The sequence below is a fragment of the Anthonomus grandis genome, chromosome 1, assembly GCF_022605725.1.
Source record: "Anthonomus grandis grandis chromosome 1, icAntGran1.3, whole genome shotgun sequence".
In the NCBI taxonomy this organism is placed as follows: domain Eukaryota; kingdom Metazoa; phylum Arthropoda; class Insecta; order Coleoptera; family Curculionidae; genus Anthonomus; species Anthonomus grandis.
Genome location: NC_065546.1, coordinates 57193131 through 57220499, shown reverse-complemented (window position 1 = coordinate 57220499; position 27369 = coordinate 57193131). Strand labels below are relative to the sequence as shown.

The following is a 27369-nucleotide window of genomic DNA, read 5'->3' as shown; positions in this document are numbered from 1 at the left end:
TCGTTATCAAAGTAAAGTATATCGTAAAGTTGACCGTCTCAGTTTTTCTATATTTTGTACCTGATGTTTGAGGTCATACCGTTTGAAAAGTGTGTGGTATTTTGAATATCTATTACGTCAGAAACTGCTATGTTTTTTTTTAAATCACCCAAGGAATCACATCCTATATTATCGGCACTCAATTAATTAACACCCTGCATTGAACAGTCCTGGTAGAAATTCTTGCTAGAAAATTCTTCTCATTTAAAAAAAACTACACTAAAGTAAAGCAACGTTATTTTTTAATAATAAACATAATGGCAAAAAAATACAAAAAAAATATACTGTTCACAACAAATATCAAGTAGTAAAAAATATTAATTGAAAAATTCCACACTATTATAACCGCCCTGAGTGTTCTTGTGATATTTCACTTGTTTAAAAATCAATATTACATAAAACATCATCCAAACCGTCATCAAATATGCCATCATCATCATCATTATCATCAGTCTTATGATTGGAAATTTGCAAAAAACCAGTAATTTTAGGGTTAGTTTCCCTTTTAGGAGCACTGTGCTCCGCACTAGAAAACGTCTCCTTAGTCAACCCCATTTCCTTCAAAATCGACTGTTTTTCTTGCAACAGCGGCCAAATGTGATCATCGGAGGTGCCGTCTGCCAATAAATATTCAATAGAAACTTGTTTCTCTTGGCCTATCCGGTGAGCTCTGGCTTCCGCTTGGCTTAAAATCTAATTTAAAAAAAAAAAAATCAATACTAAAAATAAAAGAATTTTTTAAACGACATACACTAGGGTTCCAATGCAGCTCGGCAAACACAACTAGTTCGGCCGCGGTCAAAGTTATGCCGGCATTAGTCGCGGTGATGGATAGTAGAGCACCGTAACAATGTTCGTCCGTTTGGAACCTCTCGACCAAATTATTCCGGTGCGTGGAACTGGTTTGTCCGTCTATCCGAACGTATTGGCAATTCATGCGATTTAGGAGCTTTTCTAGTGCGTCCAGCATCACCAAATGATGGGCGAACACCAGGAATTTCTTTTTGGTTTCTACGATTTTTTTTATGTGCGCACTGAAATTGATGGGAAAGACATTTTTATACAGAGTGGTTTTCTTAATAATATGCTCTTTGTTTAATCAAAATAGTCCAAGTAGTTTTTGAGATATTCGGCTTTAAAGTGAACGCTTATCCAGATAAAGTCCAGCTCAGAGATCTATTAGAATCTTTGATGTGTCCGTGCCGCTATGTCGTATATATTGTCGCATGATATACATGTTTAAATGGGTAAATTTTATATAATTTATCTATGAAATCATCACCCCATGTTTTACACTATTTTTTATTTTTCTGTCGAAAATGCTATTTTCATAAAGAAAATAATATCAAAAAATTGACCGCGGACTAAAATCCAAGCATCTTACACAATATTTTAAACACTTCCAGCACTCACAGACTTGTCACCTCTTTTTAGCCAGTCTATTAAACAAAGATAAAATATCTGTGTGCTGGTTCTAGATTTCTACTTTAGGCTGTGCAAGTGATTGTGTATCTCTCTCTATCCCACTGATTTTGAAGATTACGGGGCGAAAATTACGTACCCAGATAAATTTTTGGGCTGTTTTTATATTACTTTCGTCTAAGAATCGACTAAGATATTTAAGGATGGGTCTATCACCTTTAATAGTTGGGAGAGGGGTCATGTGAGGGTATTATTGGATGGTTTTTGCCGGATTTGCTTTTTACACGTTTATGGAAATGGAGAATTTGGCCTGTATTCGTCTAAATTTTTTGTAACATGTAACATGGTGTGATACATTTATGATTTATGTATGATTTCCATTCTCTGGGAAAAAGTCCTTGTTTTGCCATAGTAAGAAAACCATATTTTTATTAATTAACACGTTGAGTGCCACCGTCCAGTTTACTGGACATAGCAGTTTCTTACTCATAGCCCGCGTTCAGTTAACTGGACATTTTACAATCGCGCTTTAATGTATACCGATTTGTTTTCGGGGTATGTGAATGGATTAGAATTGTCAAGTGTGGGTTTACTTATCAAACTCATATTAGGCACAATATGGCAACATCGAGTGCGAAGGAAGTTATTTCGTGCGTGTCGCTGCCGGGCATGTTTTTTGTGGTTTTTTGAAGAAAGTGTTTATATTTTGGTTTTGGCGGGTTTTATACAAGTGTAATAGTTTTGTGTTTGGGTTTTTAATATAAATGTGAATGAAGAAACTCCCAGGTAAGGCGTGTTTATTTATGTTATCATTAGTACATTATTTCCTTTCCTTGTTGTCAAATTGAAGAGGTTATAAGTGGTGTTGTTTATAACTCTCATTGTTTTTTATTGTCGTCGATACATTTTGGGGCAACTATCGGGATTCAATATTTTTGGCATTGCAGCATCGCGGTAGAAGAAAAGATATTTTAAATGTGTTTACAGCAAATATGTGCACAACTTTGTAATATTTTTTTATTTATGGCGTGGTTTTTTTAGCAATGTTCTGTTTAGGTTCGTTTTATTAAAAGCGGGTTACCTACCATCTAAAATGCGCTGATGCCAAGTGTTTGTGATTTCGTAAAATTGAGTTAATTTTTTCTTTAGTTGCAGTGGTCTCCGAAAACGAAAAAGGGATGTTGATGAGAATAAAAAGCCGCTGACCAGTGCTGAATTGGAGGCGTGTTTGAATGACTCAGATGAAAGTGATTTTGAGTTTTCCAGCGATGATGATCGCTGGATGAAGGACTGTTCGTTTAATCCGGATAGAAAAGAAAGTAGTTCAGAGTCTGAAGAAAATGTAGAATATAGTAGCCTAGATGATATATCAAGAAACGTGAGGACACCGGAAGTGCCAACCACTACAGAAGCAGAGAACATTGAAGAAGAGTGGACGGATATTGAAGAAGATCCAACGGAGTTTCCTTTTGCTGGTGCAAAGGAAATTAGGGTTAGTGATCTTCCGCCCAATCCAGATCCATTAGATTACTTTGGTTTTTTTTTTTTTTGATGAAGATATTTTTAAAATAATTACCACCGAGACTAATAGAAGAGCAAATTTAGTATTTGCTTCTGAGAAAACGAGATCAAGTAGAGATACAAAGTGGAAAGATATTTCTATCGATGAAATGAAAACATTTATAGGATTATGCTGTTTATCTGGAACTGTAAAGTTTCCTCTTTTAGCTAAGCAGTGGAGTCGAGATATTTCATACTTTCATCCTGTATTTGGAAAGACTATGTCTAGAAATCGGTTTCAAATTATTTTAAAAAATCTTAGATTTGTAAATCACGCTATAATTGATGAAAATGACAAGTTGTTTAAGATTCGACCTATTTTAGAAAAAATACTAGAAAATATAAAAAAAGTTTTAAGTCCTGGAAAGCATTTATCCATTGATGAAGCCATGATTGGTTGGAAGGGTAGATTGTCATTTCGACAATCTATCAAATAACAACAACACATATAACAAACAATATATCAAATAAGAGCCACAAATTTGGTATAAAATTATATGAGCTAACAACGGATGATGGGTTTGTTCTAAACGTTATTATTTATACGGGAAAGGGAACGTTAGTCTTGGAAGGTTCTACACACGCAGAAAGTGTGGTAAAAGAACTATTAAAAGATTATTTGAATAAAGGCCACACAATTTACCTTGACAATTTTTACACAAGTGTTTCTTTGGCTGAATTTTTATTTAAGAAAAAAACGGAAATGGTGGGAACTCTTCGTGAAGGCAGAAAGGGAAACCATAAGGACACTATGAAAGCGAAGCCAAAAAAGGGTGAGGCAGTTTGGAAAAGAAAAGGACCAGTTTTACTTACAAATTGGAAGGATAAACGTTATGTTAGGATGATAAGTACTATCCACAAGCATGTAATGGTTGAAGTTCAAGGTAGAAGGGCTAACAATAAAAAAATTAAACCTGCATGTGTAATCGACTATAACAGACATATGTCGGGAATTGACCGATCCGACCAGATGATGGCGTACTACTCTACGCCTCGTAAAAGAGTTAGATGGTATCGCAAAATATTTTTCCATTTAATCGATTTATGTATATGGAATGCATGTTATATATCTATAGCAGAGAGGTAAACAATGGTATGTCCATAAAAGGAATATTTAAGTAATAAGGAAAATAAGTTGTTACGTTAATTCACTTTAAGATTTGAGTGATTATTCTACATTCTACGAAAGTGTAATTGGGGTATTTAACTTATCGTTATGAAGGTTTTTATTAACCACTATTTTTAATTTATTTGAATTTGTATTTTAATTTTAATTTAGAAACTGTATCTTAATTTTGGACTTACGACTTTTTACCCCTATTTGAAAAAACAGGTAATCATAAAAACTTTATGTTGCACAACCAATTTTATTTCTTTAGGTTAACATTATTAATGTATATAAATTTCTTTACAAAAAATGTTTTTTTTTAAATTATTAAACAAATCAATTGGGATTCATAGAAGATAAAAAATCAATCGCTATCTTCTTCATCGGAACTATGTTGGCCTTTTGCTTTAGAAATCGGAAGATTTTTAAAAAAAATTATGAAATTGCTTAGTAGTAGTAGTAGTCATGTTTTTTCTTTGTTATTGCCTTTAAGTTACTGCGCAGACTAGGCAATTCATTGGGCGGTGGCATTGAATTTCGAACAGATCTGGTCACATTTAAAGTTTTAAACTCTTCATCGTTAAATTTCAGTTTGTAAAATATAGTGCTAGGATGATCAGCTTTATTTTGAAAATATACAACTTTAGATATCAAAAAGTCTTGCTTTTCAGTATTTTTCTTCTTATTAATAACAGGAGAGTTGAGTTGACTATGCAAATAGTCAAAATGTTTAAAATATCTAGAAGAAATGTCTAGTTTTATAACAGTTGCGCCTGTGGATCTTATTAATTGTTGCCAGTCCCAAGGAGTACATATTTCCATGGTTGGTTGTTTTTTTAAAGTCCTTTCAATAAGAGCGTGTATGTGATCAGCTTCCATGTGTGTATGACCCCTCAGTAAAAATTTGTGTTCAATAATTTTCAAGTTTGGACAAATTTTTAGTAGCCGCAGATATATGAGCATCATAATAATATTGCGGTTCTGGCTGGGGCAGTTGTCGGACTAAATAATTAAGTGTTCTATAGTAGATCCAGCACTAAAATATTAGTAATTAACTATGAGCGCTTTGCCGGTACTTTACGTTCCGCGGACTTACTACTGTTTACCACATTGCGACACTGGACGTAGTGAAACGTGTCAGGAGATACGTTTCTTTACCCCACTGATACGTGGAGATACTACATTTTTAAAACTAAAAATACAGGCAACCCACAACGCAGGACTTACTTTTACCATAATATAAAATTGAAGAAGTTCAGTTCGAAAATGATATTAACTCCATATCGAGTAAAAATGGAGTTACTTACGACTGTTTACCTCTCTGGTACAGATATACAATCTTCACCAAAAGGAAAAAATATAAGACTTTTAAACTTTAGAGAAAAGATTATTATGCGCTTTATCAAAGGAAGTAATTTGTAAGTGATGGATAATGAGGCAGATATTAGAGGCAAATTTCACTTTTTGGAGCCAAATCCTCCAACTGAAAAAGAAAAAAACACAATGAGAAGATGTCGCCAGTGTACAGCCGTAAAAGTTTCGAGAAAAACAAGATATTTTTGTCCCGTCTGTCCTGAAAAACCGGGCCTTTGTGTGCATCCTTGCTTTAAAGATTGGCATGAGGGCAAATCTACTTAAACTTATATTTACGTTTATTAAAATATCATGTGTGTTTTTAAATTTTGATTAAACCACCTGACCAAATTGTTACTGTCTTTTCTTTTGTAAAAATATTTATGTCCAGTTAACTGGACGGCGGGTTATATGGGGAAAACCTTTGCAAAGAGTCCGATGTCCAGTTTACTGGACAGCTACTAGTGAGCTTAGAAATAGTCAAAGTCAGTTTACGAGACAAAAAATATGTCAGAAACATTTAAAACAATATGCTAAGTTAAATAGTTGAAGTTGGTTTCCTAGGGCGGTTTTCCGGAATTCGCCATGGCACTCAACGTATTAAACAAGTTTAAAGTTTTGTTTTTTCAGCTTAGTGCCCCTATTGTCCTTCAGCGACACAATAAAGTCTGTCTTTTCCTCTGGGAAAATAATCCCTTTTTTGCTATGGTAAGAAAAACACTGTTTTTATTAAGAAGCCAAGTTTAAAATTTTGTTTTTCACAGTTTTCTGTCCATGATTTGTCTCACAGAGACCTTATAAAACCAGTTTAATTATTTCTTGTACAGTTACTGCCACACTTGTTCTGTCACAGAGAGGCAAGACTACTTCTTTTATAATTCACTGGAAGAAAAAAGGCTATTTTATACCTAAGTTGTAATTATTTTTAAAAACATATACATACTGTAAATTTATTATTGTTAATTAAATTTAAAAATTATTTCTGCTACTCGTGTACACTTTTTAAATCTGTTTTAGTATGCATATGCTTCAGTGCGAGATGAAGTTGGAATTTGTTCAAATTCTCTCACCTTGTACAAATTACTACTGTTTCCTCTTAATTATAATACTTAGAATTTAATATTTATGGCCCCGCGGCTCTTCACAAACGACATACGTTTAGTCCTATTGGTCGGTTTCGAGGCCGCTCCACCACTTCATCGGCAAGTCTTGGAAAAAAACACCGAAAATAAGATTGGGTCTATCTCGTCAATTCGGGCAGGGAGTGGCCGTCAAGATTTTAATAGGGCCAATATACTAAGTCACGCGCGCTCTCATCGTTCATCCGCTGAATTGGCACAAGTATGCCTCTAAATCTCCCTTTTTTGTGAAAGAATCTCTCTCCCTATCGATCTCTAAAACCCTATTTCACTAAATTAAATAAGTAGTGACCTAAAACGTTTGTGGATGTAAACTTTAAGAATTTATTTAGTTTAAGAAGTATTTGCCCGAGTGTCCGCCGAAGTAAGAGCTGTGTTTTTTTCGGATATTACTATCTCATTAAACGGGTTGAATTTATCAGAATAAATTGTGTGTTGTGATTTCTTCCCCATCCTTTAAATCACCGGATAAATTAAAATAAAAACAGAATCAGTCCCTTTGGAAATACATATATTTATTAAAACCTCTATCTATTAAGTTGGGAAAGGAATTAGAGCCCCCGACAGAATCCATAGAGGCAACAGAGAAACTGGTTCCTTCCTTAATAAAAGAAACTGCTAAAGAAAAAAGCAAAAAAACAGAGTTTAGAAAATTATATTAACTCTGGGTCAGATTCAAATGAGTGGTTAAATTTGTAAAAGTATTTAGTATCCTCACTGTAATTTTTGGATCCAGTATACTTAAAATGTAGGGTTTTGTATAAGATTTTTAGTTTTTAGTATAAGCATTTATTTTTGTTAATTTTCATCTAATCTCTCCTATTATGCATAATAACTGAATATGAGGCAAACAAATTAATAAGTAATACATTCAAGATGCAAAGTGTGTGTTTTTTTATTATAAGTGAAACTTGTATCTTTTACACACATAAGATATAGACAGCAAGATAGTTTTTAATGTAAAAGTTTATTTAAAAAAATATACTTCCACTTTTCTGACTACATAATTACGTTTTATCAAAAGATTTTGGTACTAAATTAGAGGTACTTTCATGAGTAAGTTATTATAATAATATATCATAATATGTATAAATTAAAAAAAATAACAATAATAAAAGGACATTGAATGTGGCAGCCAAAATCCCCGTTAATAATAACCACCAAATAAAAATAAACCTCAATACCAAAAAAAAAGGAAATACATAAAATTTGAAGACGAACTCTATTACTACACTATTATCTGCCATGTGGCAATACAAGCAACACCGGCACACGGACTATTCGCGGCACATCAAAGATTCTAATAGATCTCTGAACTGGACTTTAACAGTTGAGTTCAAAAACTGTGGTTAAACCATAGTTTTCGAACCCTACTCCATTGGATTGATTTGGCTCCAAAACAATATTTGTACAGAAATGTTTTCTTAATATGATGCTCTTTGTTTTCATCAGAAAAGTCCAAGCAGTTTTTAAGATATTCGACCATCTCTGGTCCGCGAAAGTATTTAATTCACTATGATTTAATAAGTATATTTTAATTTGAATTTAAAATTTAATTATTTTCAAAACTATATTGCTTGGACTGATTTAACCCCAAAGCGACATAATTCCATAGTTGCTTTTTTATCATTATTTCATAAGAATATTCCAAATGTCACATCAAAAATGAAACATGATTTTACGGATCTTATAACAAACAGGGGCGGACATATCGTCGGGTAGTTCGGTGCGTTGCCCGGGGGCCCCGGGCTTCAAGGGGTCCCATGTGCGGGGTTAAAAATTAAAAAAAAAAATCTATTTGCATATTTAGAAAATAATTATAAAAGTAAATAATTATTAGAAAATGTAACTGACCACAGTTTTAGTTTAATTTTAAGAAATGACATATGTATTTATTTTTATTGTACATTGTACGATACACAATACCCGGACCCGTTTATAAAATTAAAAGTTATTAAAATGTAGAAATTTGACTTTGAAATAAAAAAGGGCCCCCACCGCGCAGATGGCAGCCAATTGACTGTAATAATTGCAGTTTACCCTAGCCCCAGACATTACATAATAAAATAGACTATTTTAATTTTATTATTAGCAATTTTAGTTATTAAAACTAAATACGTTTAAAAAAACTTAACAACTAGGTCATTACGTCATTGTAAGTGTATGCAATAAAGTAAATATAAAAGCCATTTTAATAAAAATTAATCTAACGTTTTCGGTTTTCTTTGATAGTATTTGGTTTTATTTATTTAAAATTTATTAAATTTGTTATATTGTCAGTGAAGCAAGATCAGTAAAAGACAGGTCCCCTCGTATCAGACCAATCAGAGCTCGGCAGAACTTGAGACTTAACAAGATTTTGTTGCTAACAAACTATATCATACGAGATGTGATTGGACAAAAATCAATTTTAGAAGCATGCCACTAAACAGATAAGCACTCAACAAAAATGCCAGGAAGGTGAGTACCAGTAAGTCATTTTTCGCGCAAAAAATAGATGCTAATAGTAAAAATACGAATCCTGAAATATTTAAGACTTCTGGGAGATCTGATGCAAATGAGATGCAAGATATTTTGAGAAATATTACGGATGAGTCTCTTCCTTCGTCGCCGTCGGTAGAGGGTAGTGCCACTGGATGTTACTCAAAAAGTTCAGATATTTTAAATGATTTAAGTTATTTCAAAGATAAAGAGCTTTCGGATTCCGACAAACGAATTATTATTACTCTACCACCAAATAAACCCAAAGGACCGTTTTCAAAAGAGCCTTCCCAAGAAAATAGAAGCTTTAATGAGAGTTATTATTGGTCAAAAACCCAATACGGAAGTCCACCTCGAGTTTGGTTGCCTTGTTGGTTGTTTTCAAAAAGTACCAACCAATGGCGAAGTGGCTTAAGAGACTGGAAACATCTTTCTTCCAGGATAACTGAACACAGTAATACAATTTTACATATTGAGGCGTCTAGTGTATATGAATTATGGAAAAAAAAATCAAACTAATGATAAAGACTTAGAAGAGAAAACGAAGTATGAGGTTTCATTTTGGAAACTTGTTTTAGAAAGATTATTTCGTGTAACTCTGGTTTTAGCTAAAAACTTACTCTTATTAATCAATTCGATATGTTCCGTGAAGTGCTTAAGCCCCATATTCAAAAAAATACGTCAATAAGACAATTTTTTGAAATTGTTTTAAAGAATTATTCATGTATGGAAGTTGATTTTTCCGAGGTTTATACTGTATTTTTATTGTTTTTTACATTACCTGTTACAGTCTCCAATTTGAAGAGATCATTTAATAAATTAAAAATGATAAAAAATTGCATGAGAATAACAATAAGTGAAGAGCGTTTGAGATATTTATCGATTTTAAATATTGAACATAGTGTTGCCTCAAAATTGGATTTAAAAGATTTAATTGATCAATTTGCAAACGCCAAAGTTAGAAAAAGACCAATATAGCCTAAATTATTTTTGTTTGTTGAATTGTATTTAACAGATCTCAGTTTGGTTTGTACTGAAGTTTTTGTTTGTAAGTCAAGAAAGAACCAATATTGTAAATTAGTTTTGTTAGATTATTTTTAGTTCTTAGTTTTCGTTTTTGTTTCTATTTTCGTAAATTTTATAAAATAATAAAGTTTTTGTTCGCTACCTGGGAAAATAGCAATATTGTCTAATTTAGTTTTGTCAATTTATTTCTATTTCTTAGTTCTCTTTTTTGTTCCTATTTTCATTACGGTGTTGAATTTTTTCTCCGTAAGCCAGGAAAAGACCAATATTGCCTAATTAAGTTTTGTTAGATTATTTCTATTTTTTAGTTTTCATTTTTGTTTCTATTTCCATTACAGTATTACAGTTTTCGTTCATTATAATTCATTTTTTTTTGTTTTTGTTTTTTGTTTAAATATAAAATACTTAAAAAAAAACAAATTTTATTTTAACCTACAAAAAAATCTATCAAATAAGGTTAGAGTTAGAGGAAAGTTATTTTTTTTCTGAGGAAGAGGTTAGGGGCCCCAAAATATATATTGCCAGGGGGCCCACTGACTTCTAGATCCGCCACTGATAACACTATTGCTTTGAAATGAAAAACTATAATAGACTTACCAAACAGCAGGAATCTTAATTTTAGCAGTCTCATTAAAAAATGTCAACAGAATGGCCCGCTTTTCCGCCGACTTTTTCGTATTAACAAACTGACTGGACAGCATGTCCAAATGCTTCTTCTCCTCCTCCTCCAAATCGTTCAAGCCAGCGTCCAGCTTGATGACTTTCAAAGTTTTATTGGGCAAAGCTCCTAAGACATCCTCCTTTCTTCTCCGGATCATAAATTTACTCTTGAGCACAATTTCGAGCTCCTGCAAGTTCGATTTCCCAGATGAATCCATACCAAAGTTGGACTGTTTCAAATCACAATATCTCTTGGCATATCCGAAGAACGAGCCGAAGAACTTATCGTCCAGCAAGCTGAGTTGCGAGTATAGTTCAGCCGGTCTGGATAATGCTGGGGTACCGCTAAGCAAAACCACCCTCTTAATGGTTTTACATAATTTTTGAGCAGCTTGGGTCATTTTTGTTTTAAAATTTTTTAAATTATGAGACTCGTCAATTATAATGCAGCCGAATTTTTTTGCTATTAAGCTATCACAGTTGCGAGACATCCCATCATGACTGACGATTACTACTTTGGGCTTTTGGATCGATTCGGACTTGGTTTGGATCTCTAGGACCGGAACAGATGGCAGATATTGGATTATTGTTTGTTCCCATGCCCTCCTGAAAAAAAAACTGATAATATTAGAATTTAAAGTTCATTGGCCTAACGGGGCCTTATTACCCCATAGATGCGGTTGTTACAATTAACAGTGGCCAATCTTCCTTGTAATAATCCATTATGGCCAAAGCCTGAAAGGTTTTACCTAGGCCCATATCGTCTGCAATAAGACATCTTCCTCCATTTTGAACCCCGAAACTGAATAAAAGAATTATGATTATACTATTAATAATAATTTATTGACAATTATTGGCACCTTAATCCATCCATTTGGAAGGGCAGTAACGTTTGCACAAGGGTTTCATCCATTTTTGATGTGTCTAGTTCAAAGGAGGTTGTCGAGGATTTTACAGCATTAAGTACAAACTTCGGTAAAGGGTTTAACACTACAGTTTCAGTTTTTAGGTTACCTACTTTGGAAAGGACACTGTCATAATCATTTATGTGGAAATTCCAGACTTTAGTGTTTGGATCTATATAAAAAAAAACATATAAATAGATGCTTGCCCTTATAGTCCGTCAATATATTATGCTTTATTGTCATATATTATGCTTTATTTTCCTGAAGTATCTTGTGAATCAATGTAGTCTAAACACCCAGATGTGTATGCCTCTTTTAAGGTGACTATCAATCAAGAGAACTTTCGGAAAGCCTGGAACAAAGAAGTTTGGCCAAACGGAGCTGTTTTGAGCTCGGTTTTTCACCAAGAGAAGGGTGCCACCAGAACAATAGGAGGACCCTCTCAAAGTAACCTAACTACATCAAGGCAGTTGACAATCTACTATCAGAATGTACGTGGATTAAGAACCGAAACAAATGCATTATATACAGCAACTTTATCGGAATGTTATGATGTAATTGCATTTAGCGAGACATGGTTAAATGAGAACATATTTAACTCAGAGCTCCTAGAGGAGAGATATACAGTGCTCTGTATAGACAGAATTGGCCAAAGGGGAGGAGGAGTCCTCATTGCACTCAAGAAGGAACTGCCTTATGAAATTGTAAATGCCAACTGTGATAGTGACTGTCCGATACTTATAGTAAGTGTTGAAAATATACCTGTTTATTTGTCTGTTGTTTATTTTATACCAAATTCCACTGTTTTAATGTATGAAAAATATTTTAAACTTTTTGAGGAAAATTTACTCTTAGAAAATGTAAATGTGATATTGCTAGGAGATTTTAATTTGCCTTATTTTAATAATTGTAATTATACAGATTGTGATAAGAATGTTCTGATGCAGCAATTTATTAATATGTATAATCTATGTCAAGTAAATAATATTCCTAATTTTATGAACAGATCTTTAGATCTTTCACTAACTAATATGGAAAAATGCACAGTATTGAGACCAAGTGACCCTTTATTACCTGAAGATGCTTACCTGCTCTTAATTTACAATTTAATCTGAGGATTGTACAAAATAAAACAATTAATAAGAAGACTTATACATACAACTATACAAAAGGTAACTTCTTTACTGTTTATAGATCACTTTCTGATTGCGATTGGTCTATGGTGTTTACATGCTATGATGTTTGTATGAGGTTTAATACATTTTATAAACTAATTGACCAATTTCTGGACATTTCAATTCCAAAAACCAAGATAAAATCCAACACTGCAGGGAAATTTTCAATATGGTTCTCTCTTGATTTAAAACATAAAATTAAAAAGAAAAATAAGCTTCACTGTCAGTTGAGTAAGCAAGTGAACCCAGAATGTGTTGAATATCAGCACCTTAGAGCTGAAATAAAAAATCAAACAAAATATGAATATAATTTGTACAAAACTTCAATTGAAAAAAATTTAGCTGCTGATCCAAGTGCATTTTGGGCTTTCTTTAAATCTAAAGCTAGGAGTGCAGGTAGCCATAACCTTAAATAATGTCAATTTCAATAAACCCCATTGATATTGCAAATGCTTTTGCCCAATATTTTGAGTCTGTGTATGGCACACCTGGCCGATCAGATCTTAAATTGTTTATCTAAAATTTTTGAAAATATTCTCTATGATATAAATTGAAATGAAATGAAATATAGCTTTATTAAGTAGGTACATCTAATATACATAAAAACAAAACTATACTAAATAAGTAACTTAACTAGGGAACAACAAAAAAAAGAAAAAAATAAATAAAAAATAATAATAAGCACAATTTCACCCTCTTGAAAGAAAAACAAACAAATAAATGAATTTCCACCAACCACATTAGTTTATTGCCCTAATTTGCCAATTTTCAAATTAATTTATATTATTCAAACTAATTTATATTATTCATATAATTCTTTAGAACAGTTTTAAACCGATCAAGAGATTGTGATTCCTTTATTTCTCAAGGAAGACTATTATATTTTTGAAAACCCTTAAAAAACAAAGAATTCATGGTACTTCTAAAATTTGCTATTGGAATAAAAATATCATCACTATTTCTTGTAGGGTAATCATGGACATTTCTATTAAAAGTAATGAACTGTTTGAAATAAGGTGGCGCTAAATTATTTACAATCCTATATATAAAAATCATAGAAAGAAAGCAAAACCTTCTCTCAACAGAAAACCAATTTAGAGTGTTGAGCATAAAGGATATTGGTGTAAGGCAGTGTGCATTTAATATCACCCTCATGCCCCGATTCTGAAGTCTGTTAGTCTGGTTTATATTGAATAAGTACTGCACTGAGGCACAAAAGTCAAAATGTGGTTGAATGATAGTATTATAAACCATTAATTTAGATTGATAAGATAGACTTGTTGATATTCTACTAAAAAAGAACATTTTTTTTGCAATTTTCTTTTCAATGTAATCACAATGAGTTTTAAAGTTAAGCAAATTATCAAGTTGCAGACCCAAATATTTCATACATGTTACAAATTCAATTTGTTCATTGTTAATTAATAATTGAGGACTAATATTCACAATTTTCTGATATTTATACTTAGATGTAAATATTATTGCTTTAGTTTTCGCCACATTTAACTTTAACTTATTAATATTTAAATATAATGATATCTGTGACAATACCCCATTCATTTTATCTACTGCTCTGTTAAGACTTGTATCACTACATGCCAAAAATGTGTCATCAGCAAAAAGGTTTATAAATTCACAATTACACTATTCATATTACAATATAAATAGAAGAGGTCCCAAAACACTTCCTTGAGGTACTCCCATATTGTTATTTAGTTCAGTTGATAATTTATATGAACAGGTTAAACATAAAATTAAAAAGTGTCAGCATGGTTTTGTTAATAATAAATCCACAGTGACAAATCTGTGTATCCTCTCAGAACAAATCTCTAAGGCAATTGAGTCTAAGGAGCAGTTAGATATGCTATACACCGATTGTGAGAAGGCATTTGACAACATAGATCACTGTGTGCTTTTAAATAAATTGGTTGGCTTTGGTTTTTCTAAAAAAGCTTGTAATTTCATGAAATCTTATTTATCTGGGAAAAACAACGTGGTTAAGATTGGTAATTGTCTATCAGATCAATATATGTCAACCTCAGGTGTTCCCCAGGGTAGCAAGCTTGGTTCCTTGCTTTTTGTTCTTTTTATTAATGACTTGCCTGATTGTGTCTCCTTATCTGTAAGTCTGATGTATGCTGATGATTTTAAACTATTTAAAACTATTGCTGTCAAGGAAGATGCTGTAAAATTAAAAAATGACTTATGTTCTGTGGTTGATTGGTTCAAGATTAATAAGATGTCCCTTGATGTTCAAAAATGTGCTGTGGTCACTTTCACTCGTAAAGTTAACTATTTTCTTAAAGACTACTATATTGATAGTATACCAAAATTATTGGAAAAAACTTTATTAGAGATTTGGGAGTAACTTTTCAGACCAATATGAAATTTAATTGTCACTATAGTGAAATAGTTAATAAGGCTTACCGTTCTTTGGGTTTTGTAACATGAAACAGTAAAAATTTTAAAGTCAGCACTATATCATTAGACTTTATAATGCCCTTGTTAGGCCACATATGGAGTATGCCTCTACTATCTGGTCACCTGAAGCATCATCACATTCAGACATGATTGAGAAGGTACAGAGAAGATTTTTAAGATTTCTGTATGTCAGAAAGAACAAAGAATACTCATATATGGTGTCACACAGGGCAATGGTAAAAACATTTGACTTCCAGATGCTCTGTACCAGAAAGCAGAATCAGGCATCATTTTTATATATTTCATTGTAAATAATGTTAAATACTTGAGCTGTGATCTAATTGAATACATTTCTTTTAAGATACCAAAGACTAGATTAAGAATAACTAATAAAGAGCTTTTTTATATAAATAATTTTAATACTACATCTCCAATCAATAATATGTTAAGGATTTGTAACAATGTCTTAATTGGCTTTAAAGATGTAGATATATTTAATATCAGGGTTAAGGAAATTAGGAGGTTGCTTGAGCATCGGGACATAGTTTAGGACTCATGTTTTACTTTTTTCTTCTTATCTTTTTTTTTCTCTTAGGTTTAGTGTTATTGTTGTGAAATTATTTTAATATGTTTTTTATGTTTTTTTTTCCTGTTATAGGCTTTACATGTAATTACTATTACCTGATTTATAGTGTTTGTAAAGTTTTTTCAATAAATACATTTGATGGTTAATCAAAACATGCCATGGTCCACCATCCTAAGGGCACCCCGATTCCAGCTCATGATATTTTAGGTCGTGGTTTCATTTGTAAGTACCAGTGTCAATTGCCTTTTTTATTAAGGTTAGGTTGTTGGCAGAGAATAAGATCAGCACTAGGATCTCTGCCCTTGAGACCATTAATCTATATAAAAAAAACCACTGATCCTTGAGGAACCCCAAATTTTAATTCTCCAAAATCACATTGTGAGCCATTCAAATTAACCGGTTGAGATCTACCAGAGAGATAGGATTCTATTAATTTTATGCTATATCTCAAAAAATTATAATATCTTCATTGCCAGGGTTTTAAAGGAGACACAATCGAAAGCCTTGCTTAAATCGCAAAATGTGGCTCCAGTGAATTTCCCTTTTTTAAAACCATTATTTAATATTTCTATAAAGTGATTAATTAAACTGTAGTATAAATAAAGTGATACATATGATCATAGCAAAGGAATGTTTTTACAGAGACTTACCAGCACAATAGGGGAACATTCAATAGAATGTGTAACAAAAATTAAAAACTTAGGCATATAGATTTGGCATATCGGGACTTAAATTTTAAAAGTCATGCAGTAGAGATCATTAAAAAGATTTCATATAAGATTTATTATTTAACTAGATGTTCACCTCAATTAAACTTATGGACAAAAAAAACTATTTACAATGTACTTATTTTGGCTCACTTTAATTATTGTTCTAGTGTATTATTTTTATTAGAAATAAAATGAGTTGTCTCAACTTCAAAAGTTGCAATATAGGGCAATGCATATAATACTAGGTAAACCAAGATTGACCCCAATAAAAGATATGTTACTGGATACCAGTCAGAGAGCATCTTCTACTCGATACGCTGACATTTGTCCATAAGATTAAAATTGGATTAAAAATATTCCTATTAAATAAAATTGGATTAAATATTTATCTAATGAGACTTTCTTCTAAGTCTTCTAGTTCTGGGAGGTGTGAAATGGATTCCATTTCTGACCATAATAAAAACAGTCATGAAAATTTAATAAACGAGATGTTGGAAAGAAAGAATAGGGCGAAAAATATTATAATTTATAATGTAAATAAGTCAAAACTCAGACAGAACGGAATCTTGAGGATAGCAACACAATCAGGGACATATTGAAGAATTTTAATTTTAACAAGGATGGTGTGAGAAATTTTCGACTTGACTTGGTAAATTTGCGGCAGATAGGATTCGTCCAATTAAAGTTATTTTGGAGTCAGAGGAAGATGCAAAAAGTGTGCTAAAAAAATAGGAATCATATAAACATTCCGGGTGTTTGGATAAATAGTGACCAAACAATTATGCGAAGGGACTACTATAAAAGTATTAAGGCAGAGTTACAACTAACATCTAATATACTTTTTTCCTCAGACATAATTTACCTTAATGCACAGAGTATTTTAAAAAATATAGATCAAATATGACAGAGCATTGCGTCTTTTAATCCAAAAGTTATCTTGCTAAGTGAAAAGCGGACAACAACAGACATTGACGATAGCAAATTGTATATTGAAAAGTATACATGTGTTAGGTGTGACTCAAACAGCAGACATACAGGTGGTGTTTTGATTTACATTAATGATAACTATACATTTGCAAACATTAAAAAAATTGAGCTAAAGGATAACTTTTGGTGTAAATTTATTAAGGTGAATTTAGGATCTCTTGTCTGGGTTATTGGCTGCATATATCATTCTCCATCAAGCTCAGATTCACAGTTCATTGAGGGATTTGAAGATATATGTAATTCTGTACTTTCTAAAAATAATAAATGTGTTTTAGTGGGTGACTTCAATGTTAATTTTCTTAATAACAGCTTTTATAGTATTAAGTTGAAAAATTTGTTTACATCCTATGGAGTGAGTCAATTAATCACTGTACCAACTAGAATAAGGGATGTTAGTGCTACCTTGGTTGATTATGTGCTCACAAATCAAAATAACTTATTGGTGGAGGTGCATGATACTCCAAAAATTACTGACCATTCTGTTATTAGTGTTAACCTCTGCAATAAATTATATGTACATGAACAGGTCAAAAAGTATAGAAATATAATAATAATAATGTTTATTTCAAATGCAATATAACAAAAGAAATACAAGTAAATTTAATAAACATCGGCAATAAATACATAATGCCCCCAGCCCTCAGGAGCTAGTACACTGTGCAAGGACTTGCTGGTATAAGTGAGAAAAATCTTAGCATTATAGGGTTAAGATTGTTTGAATGTAATTGGAATTTGAACTCTATCAATGTTAAAGTTATTTTTAACGAATTATTGGAAAATTGTTATAAGGTGATTAATGACATTGCTCCTATCAAGAATTGCAAATACAAATCTAATTTGCCTTGGTTTGATAATGAGGTTTTTGATAAAATTAAAATCCGTGACAAGGCATATAAAATTTTTATAAATTCAAATGATATTGAAAGACCAAATAAATGGCAGGAGTTCAAAGCTCATAGGAATAATGTTGTTAATCTTTTGAGATTGAAGAAAGAACATTACTATTTTGAGAAGATAGACATGTTTAAGAGTAATCCCAACGAAATGTGGAGGACATTGAAGAGTGTAATTAATGGAGGGGTTTCTAAAGTTCCAAATTCAATTTTCTTTAATGGTGAGGGTGAACAGAGAGTCTTTACAGATAGCTCGGAAATTGCAAAAATATTTAATTTTTATTTTGTTGCTAGTATTGAACAAATTAATGAAAGTATACCAAGCCAACAGAAATGGAATAATATTGATGCCAATTTAAATTTTGAAATGTCTAAATTTAAGTTATTGACTTTATCTGATGCTCAAAAAATAATTACTAAACTTGACAATAAATGTTCAATACATGAAATACTAAATGCAAAAATTTTTAAATCTTTATTTGAAACTATTGGTCATGTTATATTGAATTTATTGAATACATCTCTTAGCTCTGGTGAAATCCCTGAAAAACTAAAATCTAGCACAATTATTCCAATTCCAAAGGTCAATAATACAATAAATGCTAGTGAATTTAGACCAATAAATACTTTACCTCCTATTGAAAAAGTTATAGAAATGGCAGTATATGATCAAATCTTGGAACATATTACAAGTAATGAAATTTTGATGACTAATCAATCAGGTTTTCGTCATGGACATTCATGAGAATCAGCCCTTCAATTGACCCTGAAAAACTGATCTTGATAATAATAAATATGTGGTTGGGGTGTTTTTTCTGATGACCTTTTTGCTGATGACACATTTTTGGCATGTAGTGATACAAGTCCTAACAGAGCAGTAGATAAAATGAATGGGGTATTGTCACAGATATCATTATATTTAAATATTAATAAGTTAAAGTTAAAAATTAAATGTGGCGAAAACTAAAGCAATATTTGCTTAACTTTAAAACTCCTTGTGATTACATTGAAAAGAAAATTGCAAAAAAATGTTCTTTTTTAGTAGAATATCAATAAGTCTATCTTATCAATCTAAATTAATGGTTTATAATACTCATTCAACCACATTTTGATTTTTGTGCCTCAGTGCAGTATTTATTTAATATAAACCAGACTAACAGACTTCAGAATCGGGGCATAAGGGTGATATTAAATGCACACTGCCTTACACCAATATCCTTTATGCTCAACACTCTAAATTGGTTTTCTGTTGAGAGAAGGTTTTGCTTTCTTTCTATGATTTTTATATATAGGATTGTAAATAATTTAGTGTCACCTTATTTCAAACAGTTCATTACTTTTAATAGAAATGTCCATGATTACCCTACAAGAAATAGTGATGATATTTTTATTCCAATAGCAAATTTTAGAAGTACCATGAATTCTTTGTTTTTTAAGGGTTTTTAAAAATATAATAGTCTTCCTCGAGAAATAAAGGAATCACAATCTCTTGATCGGTTTAAACCTGTTCTAAAGAATTATATGAATAATATAAATTAGTTTGAATAATATAAATTAATTTGGAAATTGGCGAATTAGGGCAATAAACTAATGTGGTTGGTGGAAATTCATTTATTTGTTTGTTTTTCTTTCAAGAGGGTGAAATTGTGCTTATTATTATTTTTTATTTATTTTTTTTTGTTGTTACCTAGTTAAGTTACTTATTTAGTATAGTTTTGTTTTGTTATGTATATTAGATGTACCTACTTAATAAAGATATATTTCATTTCATTGGTATCTCATTTTTTCTTTGTATAATATACATGTTTGTGGTAATCGTATAGTGTTTGTTAGTTATTCAACTCTTTTTTAAAAATGTAATATAGTAATTATTAAGTAACCTTGTTGTACAACTTGTATTAGTTTTTTGACTAAATAAAGAATATATATACCTACATAAGTATCTATCTAACTTACCATAGTTTCGAGAAGGAATACTTTTCAATACATCTATAACGGCTGCACTAAAGGTACTTGTTTTCACACAAAACCTGGTCGAGGAAATCAAAGCTAAGGTCACTTCAACTTTCTTGCTGATGCCATAAAAGTCCACTGTAGTTTTATACTTATTTCCAAAATTAGACCTATCGTAAGGTTTCGCAGCGGCCAAGGGACTCCTTGGAAAAGCCGTGGGGGCTTTTAAGCCATTGGGCTGATCACCGTGGGGGGTTCGTGGGGCCGCCGAAGCACTCGTTTGCTTTAAGGGACTCTGTTTGTTTTTGTTCAGTCGCTGCAGGGCCTCTAGGCGCTTCCGTTCGATTTCTGCCGCGGAACAAGACATTTTAAGCGCCAAATTGCTTGAAGGGCTATTATAGATTCATCGGTTTGGGCATGTAAAATGGCATTTTAAAATTAGGATAAAAAAGGTTGAAATAATAAATAGTAACGTACGCGGGAAACTACTGACTTGAATGTCACAACAAATACATGCCATTTTGTGTGATGTCGATGTCCAGCAAAAAATCGAGAACGCAACATATGTCGGTTGCCAGCGATCAATTTACAGTCCGCGCTCCCTGTTATTTAATCCTCTCCTGAAATTCCCAAGGGATTTTAATAACTTTTTGTCCAGATAATAACAATGAATACCTAAATCGACTTACGATGGTCTCAAACCTCTACAACCTAAGGTTTTGTTGTGGGAATTAATTAAAAAGCCAAATGTTTAAGAAATGAAAAAGGCTCTAACTCTTTTTTTTCTGTAAAAGATAATAAATATTTAAACTGATTTTAGATGCTTGCAAACCTCTACAAACTAAAGTTTTTTGGGAAAAACATATTGTTAGGAAATGCGGGCATTATATAAATTAAATAACAAGGAGCGCCGACTATAAATTGGTCGCTCGACATATGTTCTCGACTTTGGTCGCTGGATATCGATTAGACGCTAGCTTCTAACACATATTATGATTGTCAATTTAGTTTTTGTTGGTTATGTGGGCGATTACATACGTAAAATACCGCAGCAAGGTAGGAATTTGTTAGTCTTTGGTTTAATTTATTGCAACATTTGTGTTATTTTAAGCTTTTATAAGTAAATAATTCTTTTTATAGTTGGTCAGGTGACAGCTTTCAAATTTTCCCGGGTTACTTATAGGGAAGTAGCCGGTGCCACCAAGCGGCCCTCTACCTAATTAAAACTATTCAGATTTGGAATCGGACCAATGGGAGACGCACAATTTTTCACAATAAGAGGGCTGTGGATGGAATTCCTTAAAAAAAATAAATGACAGTGTTTTATTCTAACTGTCGTCACGTCGCGTCATTCTTTCACGTTTTGACTTGCAAGAGAAGCGGACGCGTGCGTGAAGAGAACAATTTTTGTCCTTTTTGGTGTTTTTTTTAGTATTTTCTCTGCGAAATTGAAATTTTCATTAAAATGACGACTGCTGTCAAACAAATGGCCCTGGTAAGTGGACGTATCCTGTGTTTTTAATTAGAACATTCGTAAAAAGCTATTTTTGGTTCACAAAATGGCCGCCGTAAAACATATTAGGCTAAAAACTAAAATGGTCGTGGCCGACTAACAGTTAATCGATTTTTATTGAGTGACTTCATTTTATTTAACGTATCGTCGGCTTAAGATGCAAATGGCCTAACTCCAAAATTTTAAATTATTCAGGAGATGCAAAAAACTTGTCAGAATGAGAAAATATAATAAAACAAGATAAGTTTCCAAAATATTTTATTTTGTTTAATGCTTGAACATAGAAAATTATTGCTCTTGTCAAAAATAGGCTTTATTCTTGAAATAGGGTGAACTGCCCAGTTCTCGGCCACCTAACTGAATTTTTGACTTTGACTGAGAAATAAAATTAGAAAAAGGACAAAATTTGTTTTTTTTGTTTTTTTATGTGAAACCTTATAGTGTTCTTAATTGTTTCCTTTGGTCTAAAAAGGATAAAATATTCCCAGTTTTTATAAATAAATTAAAATTTAAAAAATGTGCATTCTGCCAGATCTCGGCCAGGTGGAATTTTTCTCGGCCTCAAAATGCCGGTTCTCGGCCGGGGTGGCCGAAAAATACTGACTTTCGACCGATCTAAATAAATAAAGTCCAGAAGCAATTAAAAAAGATTGTTTTAATTTTATTATAAGTCGTACAAGTAAAAATGTAATATGTTTTTATTCTTGTATTGAAAAATAAAAAAACGCAACTAAAGAAGCAAATAACAGGGTATATATTTAATACCAACTTAGTACAAACATACTTAGTAGGTACCTACCTAGTTTTGTAGGAACTTCAAATCTCTATAGTTAACAAAAATATAAAAAATTGCTTATAACTAATAGTAAATAGTAAAACTAATACCTTACCTACTATAATGTAGGTTCCTAATATTAGGTACATACACAAACAAATAACAGACAGATACTTTGAACAAAAACTTAAGTTCTTTTAAACTCTATAGACAAACAAAAAAAGAAACAAAACTCTAACAAAAATAAAAAAAACATTGCTTCTTTTAAAACTTTTCTTAAAACTATTGATACCTAAATTATAAGTACCTACTATAATAACTAGGTAAGTAACGGCAAGGAACATATACATAGGTAGGTAGGTATTTTACTGGCAAGAAATACATATAAAATCTTTGCTTGCAGCTTCTGAATATGATAAATGGGACAATTCAGTGCACGCTAAAAGGTACCACTTAGGACAGATATCACAGCCTACATTTTTCAAATTGTCATCTTCTGTATCACTTATAAGTTCGTCCTCGCAAAGAGAACACATAAGTTTAATTTTTTTACTTTTTTTGTTATTTTTCGAGACACTCATATTTTTAGCTATCAGTGTCTTTTTCTCCTGTCTTTCTTCTTTTTTCTTCTTCTGGACATCCAGTTTATTCTGTTTTTCTTTTTCTTGTTTTTGAATATGTTCCCTCCAAGCTTTGGAGGAAATTGCACTTGGCAGTTTATCTCGTTTTTTACTTTCGTTATTTTTTTTAATAGGTTCGGGAAACTTCAGATGTTGAGAAAATGGACTTAAAACTTCAACGTCGTTCATAGATTTTTGGGGGGTTTTTTCGCCAATCTGGATTTTATCTAGTTCATTTTCGATACTTTTTAATGGTCTTTCTTCTCTTGTTATTGCATCTGCTCCTTTAACTTCACATGCTGTTTGGTTGTTAATATTTTCTTTACTACTATTTATGTCATATCCAAGTTCTTCAGGAATATTATTTTTAGATTCTTTAAATAATAATGGTTGCTTGAACTCTTCAGTTTGATTGATGGTATGGCCTTCTTCAATGATAGTTAAGGCATCATTGTCTGCAAGATTTCTTTGGTTTTCTGGTTCACTTTTATTGTCATCTAAACTTTTAGTCTCTTCAATTGGATTAGTAGAGTCGTGACTTTCTTCAATGGTAGCAAGGGTTTCATTTTCTGGTGGATTCTGATCATCTTCTTCACATTTTTTGTCATCATTTTTAATTTTTTTACCGAATTCTTCAATTGGACTGGTAAATTCATGAGTTTCTTTGGTGATAGCAGATGTATAATTTCCTTGTGTATCTTTTTTATTATCATGTTCGGGTTTTTTTTCAATTGCTTCATCTTTGTTATCATTGTCATTTGGTCCTTTCTGTTTGTAATTGTCTTGATAAATATTTATAGAATCATTATAGTTGTGTCTATGCTCTGGTTCTTTGGCTCCAAATATGTCAGTGACAGATATATCCAACGGCAAATCTGTCAATGTTAAATTTAAATCCTCAAAGGGAATTATACTCAAAGAATCCATTGGGACAATACTACCAATAGGTAGTGACTCTGACAATGAATTATCTTTATGTATTGTTATTTCCATGTCATTAACAGTTATGTCACTTATAATATTTATCGTTTCATGCTCAGTCTTTACCTTTATTTCATCTATGGTTTGGTAAATGATTTTTGCGTCAACACCTTTGGCAGCTAAGTTTGTTTCGATAAGATTTATCACTTTTTTGGCATTATCAATTTCTTCTTGTTTAATGTCATATTCTTTTTGGACTGGGCGTTTGTTTTTTTCTAAAACATTTTGGACACACTTTGTGTAATCCACATTGTCCGGATTTAATGGAAAGAGTCCACATTTACGAAATCCATTTTTAATGCAAGGCACCATATCTACCTTATCTAAACTTTGCTGAAATATTTTACAAAAATTCACTTTTGTAATTGAACTGGTTACATCATCCTGTGTACTTTGCCATTCCCTGACGGTTTTTTTCCATTGGTGTTTCAATGGCCTAAACACGCTTACATCTGCGGGCTGGAGTACATGGGTGGTGTTGGGTGGTAGTGAGTAAAGAATAATTCCATTTTTTTCACAGAATTCGCTTAAAAATATATTTAAATGTGAGCGATGTCCGTCTATAAATAATATGATTGGCTTTTTAATATTGCCATTCTCAAGCCATTTATTGAAATCATTGCAAACATATTCATAGAATACGTCGCTCTTCATCCACCCACTGTCGGATTTACCAAGAACCCAATTATCAGGCATATTCATAATAACTGATTTCGGGGGCCTTACATACGGAAATACAACTAGTGGGGGGCAAATATCTCCATGTGCATTAAATGTAATAAGAACTGTCAGTGTTTCCTTTTCATTGCCTTTTTTAACTGAATATACGTTCTTAAGACCCCGAGGAGCAAGAACTTTTCCTGTTTTAGGATCTAATGAAAATCCTGATTCATCTCCGTTGAAAATACGGGTAGGATCCTCCATAACCTCTTGAAGATTATTCTCTTCCAAAAAATTACTCAATTCCCTAAACCATGACCTAATATACTCTTCGGTGACTACTGCCCGTGCTTTATTAATGCTTTCAGACTCACGCAATTTTAGTTCTGGATGTCTCGAGAGAAATCGCAAGTACCATTTCTCTCCAACCCTATTATTTTTAAAAGAATCGATTTTTCCATTACTAATGGCAACTTTAGTAACGGTCTCCATCAACTCATGTTTTTTTATTGGAAATCCGGACTTAGCAAGCGCTATAGCCCACTCTTTTATGCGTTTCTCACCTTCAATTGTCATAATTGGTTCTGGCCCAGTTTTTTTCAATTCATCTGGTTTTCTTCCAGCCACTCTATCTTGGATAGTGCTCCTGGGAACGCCAAATTCTTTTGAAGCTGCTCTAACGCTCAAGGTTCCTTCCCTCACATGTTTAAGGGCTACATTGAGATTTTCTTCATTGTAGGTGAACATCTTACGGGGTTTTGAAACGTTTAACTTTACGCCTTTCTTGGTAGCCATCTAAATAAAAATAAAAAACACAGAATGTAAATAGGTATAGGCTAGCAAACGGATCTGAAACACCAAAAGAAATGTTTGTTTTTATTTTTTAATTTTTTTTTTTTTTTTTAATATTGTTTGTGAAATTTAATTTAAATGCGTATATAATTATATTATAAATGTATTTAAATTAAATTTTAAAATAATAATTTGAAGATAAAATTAAAAAAAATAAAAACAAACATTGCGTCCGGTGTTTCAGATCCGTTTGCCAGACCTACAAGTAGGTACATCTGTTTTTTTTTTTTAATATTTAAGATCTTAATTTTTTTAAAATTAATAAAGTAAAAAAACAATATGTTCATTGCAAGAAACTAATTTTTTGCATGCATTTTAATGGCAAAATATAAAAATGGCCGAAAAATAGGCGGATTCACCAGTTCTCGGCCCCCTTTCAAAATATTTATATCTCCCTTGATTTTCGTAAAAACCCGGCCGAGATCTGGCTTGATCTACTAACCAACTGAATATTATTAAAAAGAGAAACCCACTCTAGTCCCTAACTATCAGTAAGTTAAAAAAAGATAAAGAAAAATATTTATATTAGACCGCTTCTCGGCCACCCTGGCCGAGAAATGGCAGAAAAGGTTTTTTTGACCGGTTTTCCGGCCACGTATTTTTCTTTTTAAATATTAAGTTTTCTTGTATATTTTAATCTAATTATTAAAGATTAACCCCTTAGTAACTAAAAAGTCACAAAACTTACCTCAAAACTCGATGTTTTCAGAAATTATATTCTATTTACTTTCGAGCTGCACACTACACTAAACGTAAGAAAACGGCAAATGCAACGCACTCCTGGAGGTACATGTTTTGACTGAATTTTTCTTAAGCCTGCTTTGGCCTATAAGGATGTTGGTGCGTGAATATGGTGCGCGAAGAACTACATTAGTCAGGGGCGATATGTTCATATAAATAAATTGTAGAATGCTCTATTTATTAACTATTTTGTGAAAAAGTGGCCGAGAACTAGGGGTGGCCGGCTAACTGGGCAGTTCACCCTATTTGGAGTTAGGTAATATGCGTTCCATGAGCATGGGTTCGCAACAGGAGATAGGCAATCTGATTCATTGCAACTTAATTATAAAAAAACTTTAAAGACGCAAGCAAAAGACAAAAAGAAAGAGGCATTTTGCAAATGTGGTAAGTTATCATAAAAAAAATGAAAGTCCTTAGGAATTGAAGATTTAAGGTCCATTAAGTGTTGAAATTTTTCAGATTTAATTGGTATCGGATACATTAACGGCAACTCTTCTAAATTCCAGATTTTTTTATCTTTTTTCGTCATTCTATAAGGCAAAGGCATCCATTCTTCTGTATGCCTGATTTTAAAGAGAATTCCGTGTTCATTATACTGAAGTGCTCTAATGTTTGTTACAGTAGGATCACCTGACGATCTACCAGGACGGATGGAATTAATGTATTGAACATCTTGAAAGTTTTTGAAATATGTATGATCCAAGTGCTCCACCACGTAGGGTTTCGGATTTATACGAGCAGTTTGACAAATATTGACATAGTCTGCTGGGACGTTTATGACTCTGGTTTTTTAGTTTCCGCTCGATTGT

At 32.2% G+C, this 27369-nt stretch overlaps 2 protein-coding genes across 2 annotated transcripts in view; one reads left to right on the top strand and one right to left on the bottom strand.

The window, feature by feature from the left end:
* Positions 1–262: 262 nt before the first annotated feature.
* LOC126744705 (SWI/SNF-related matrix-associated actin-dependent regulator of chromatin subfamily A-like protein 1) lies at positions 263–21081 on the bottom strand. The gene is made up of 6 exons (XM_050452262.1): positions 20422–21081; positions 11649–11865; positions 11456–11590; positions 10726–11394; positions 791–1073; positions 263–732 (listed from the first exon to the last, which is right to left on the bottom strand). The coding sequence occupies exons 1-6, from the start codon at positions 20783–20785 to the stop codon at positions 418–420; spliced, it is 1983 nt and encodes a 660-aa protein (XP_050308219.1). The 5' UTR covers positions 20786–21081; the 3' UTR covers positions 263–417.
* A 648-nt stretch (positions 21082–21729) lies between these two features.
* The window catches only part of LOC126744987 (uncharacterized), a 28349-nt gene continuing 22709 nt past the window's right edge, over positions 21730–27369 (top strand). Inside the window, exon 1 of the mRNA XM_050452649.1 lies at positions 21730–21913. Coding sequence (XP_050308606.1) covers positions 21884–21913 — 30 coding nt within the window. The 5' untranslated portion in view covers positions 21730–21883. The remainder of the gene's footprint in view (positions 21914–27369) is intronic.

What these genes read in the sequence shown, in the direction of transcription:
- LOC126744705 (XM_050452262.1), bottom strand. Translation starts at nt 20,785, where the DNA reads ATGTCTTGTTCCGCGGCAGAAATCGAACGGAAGCGCCTAGAGGCCCTG. An exon ending in TATTCCTTCTCGAAACTATG is followed by an intron (nt 11,866 to 20,421) that starts GTAAGTTAGATA and finishes TTTTTTATATAG; the next exon opens with ATCCAAACACTAAAGTCTGG. An exon ending in GTAACAACCGCATCTATGGG is followed by an intron (nt 11,395 to 11,455) that starts GTAATAAGGCCC and finishes TTTTTTTTTCAG; the next exon opens with GAGGGCATGGGAACAAACAA.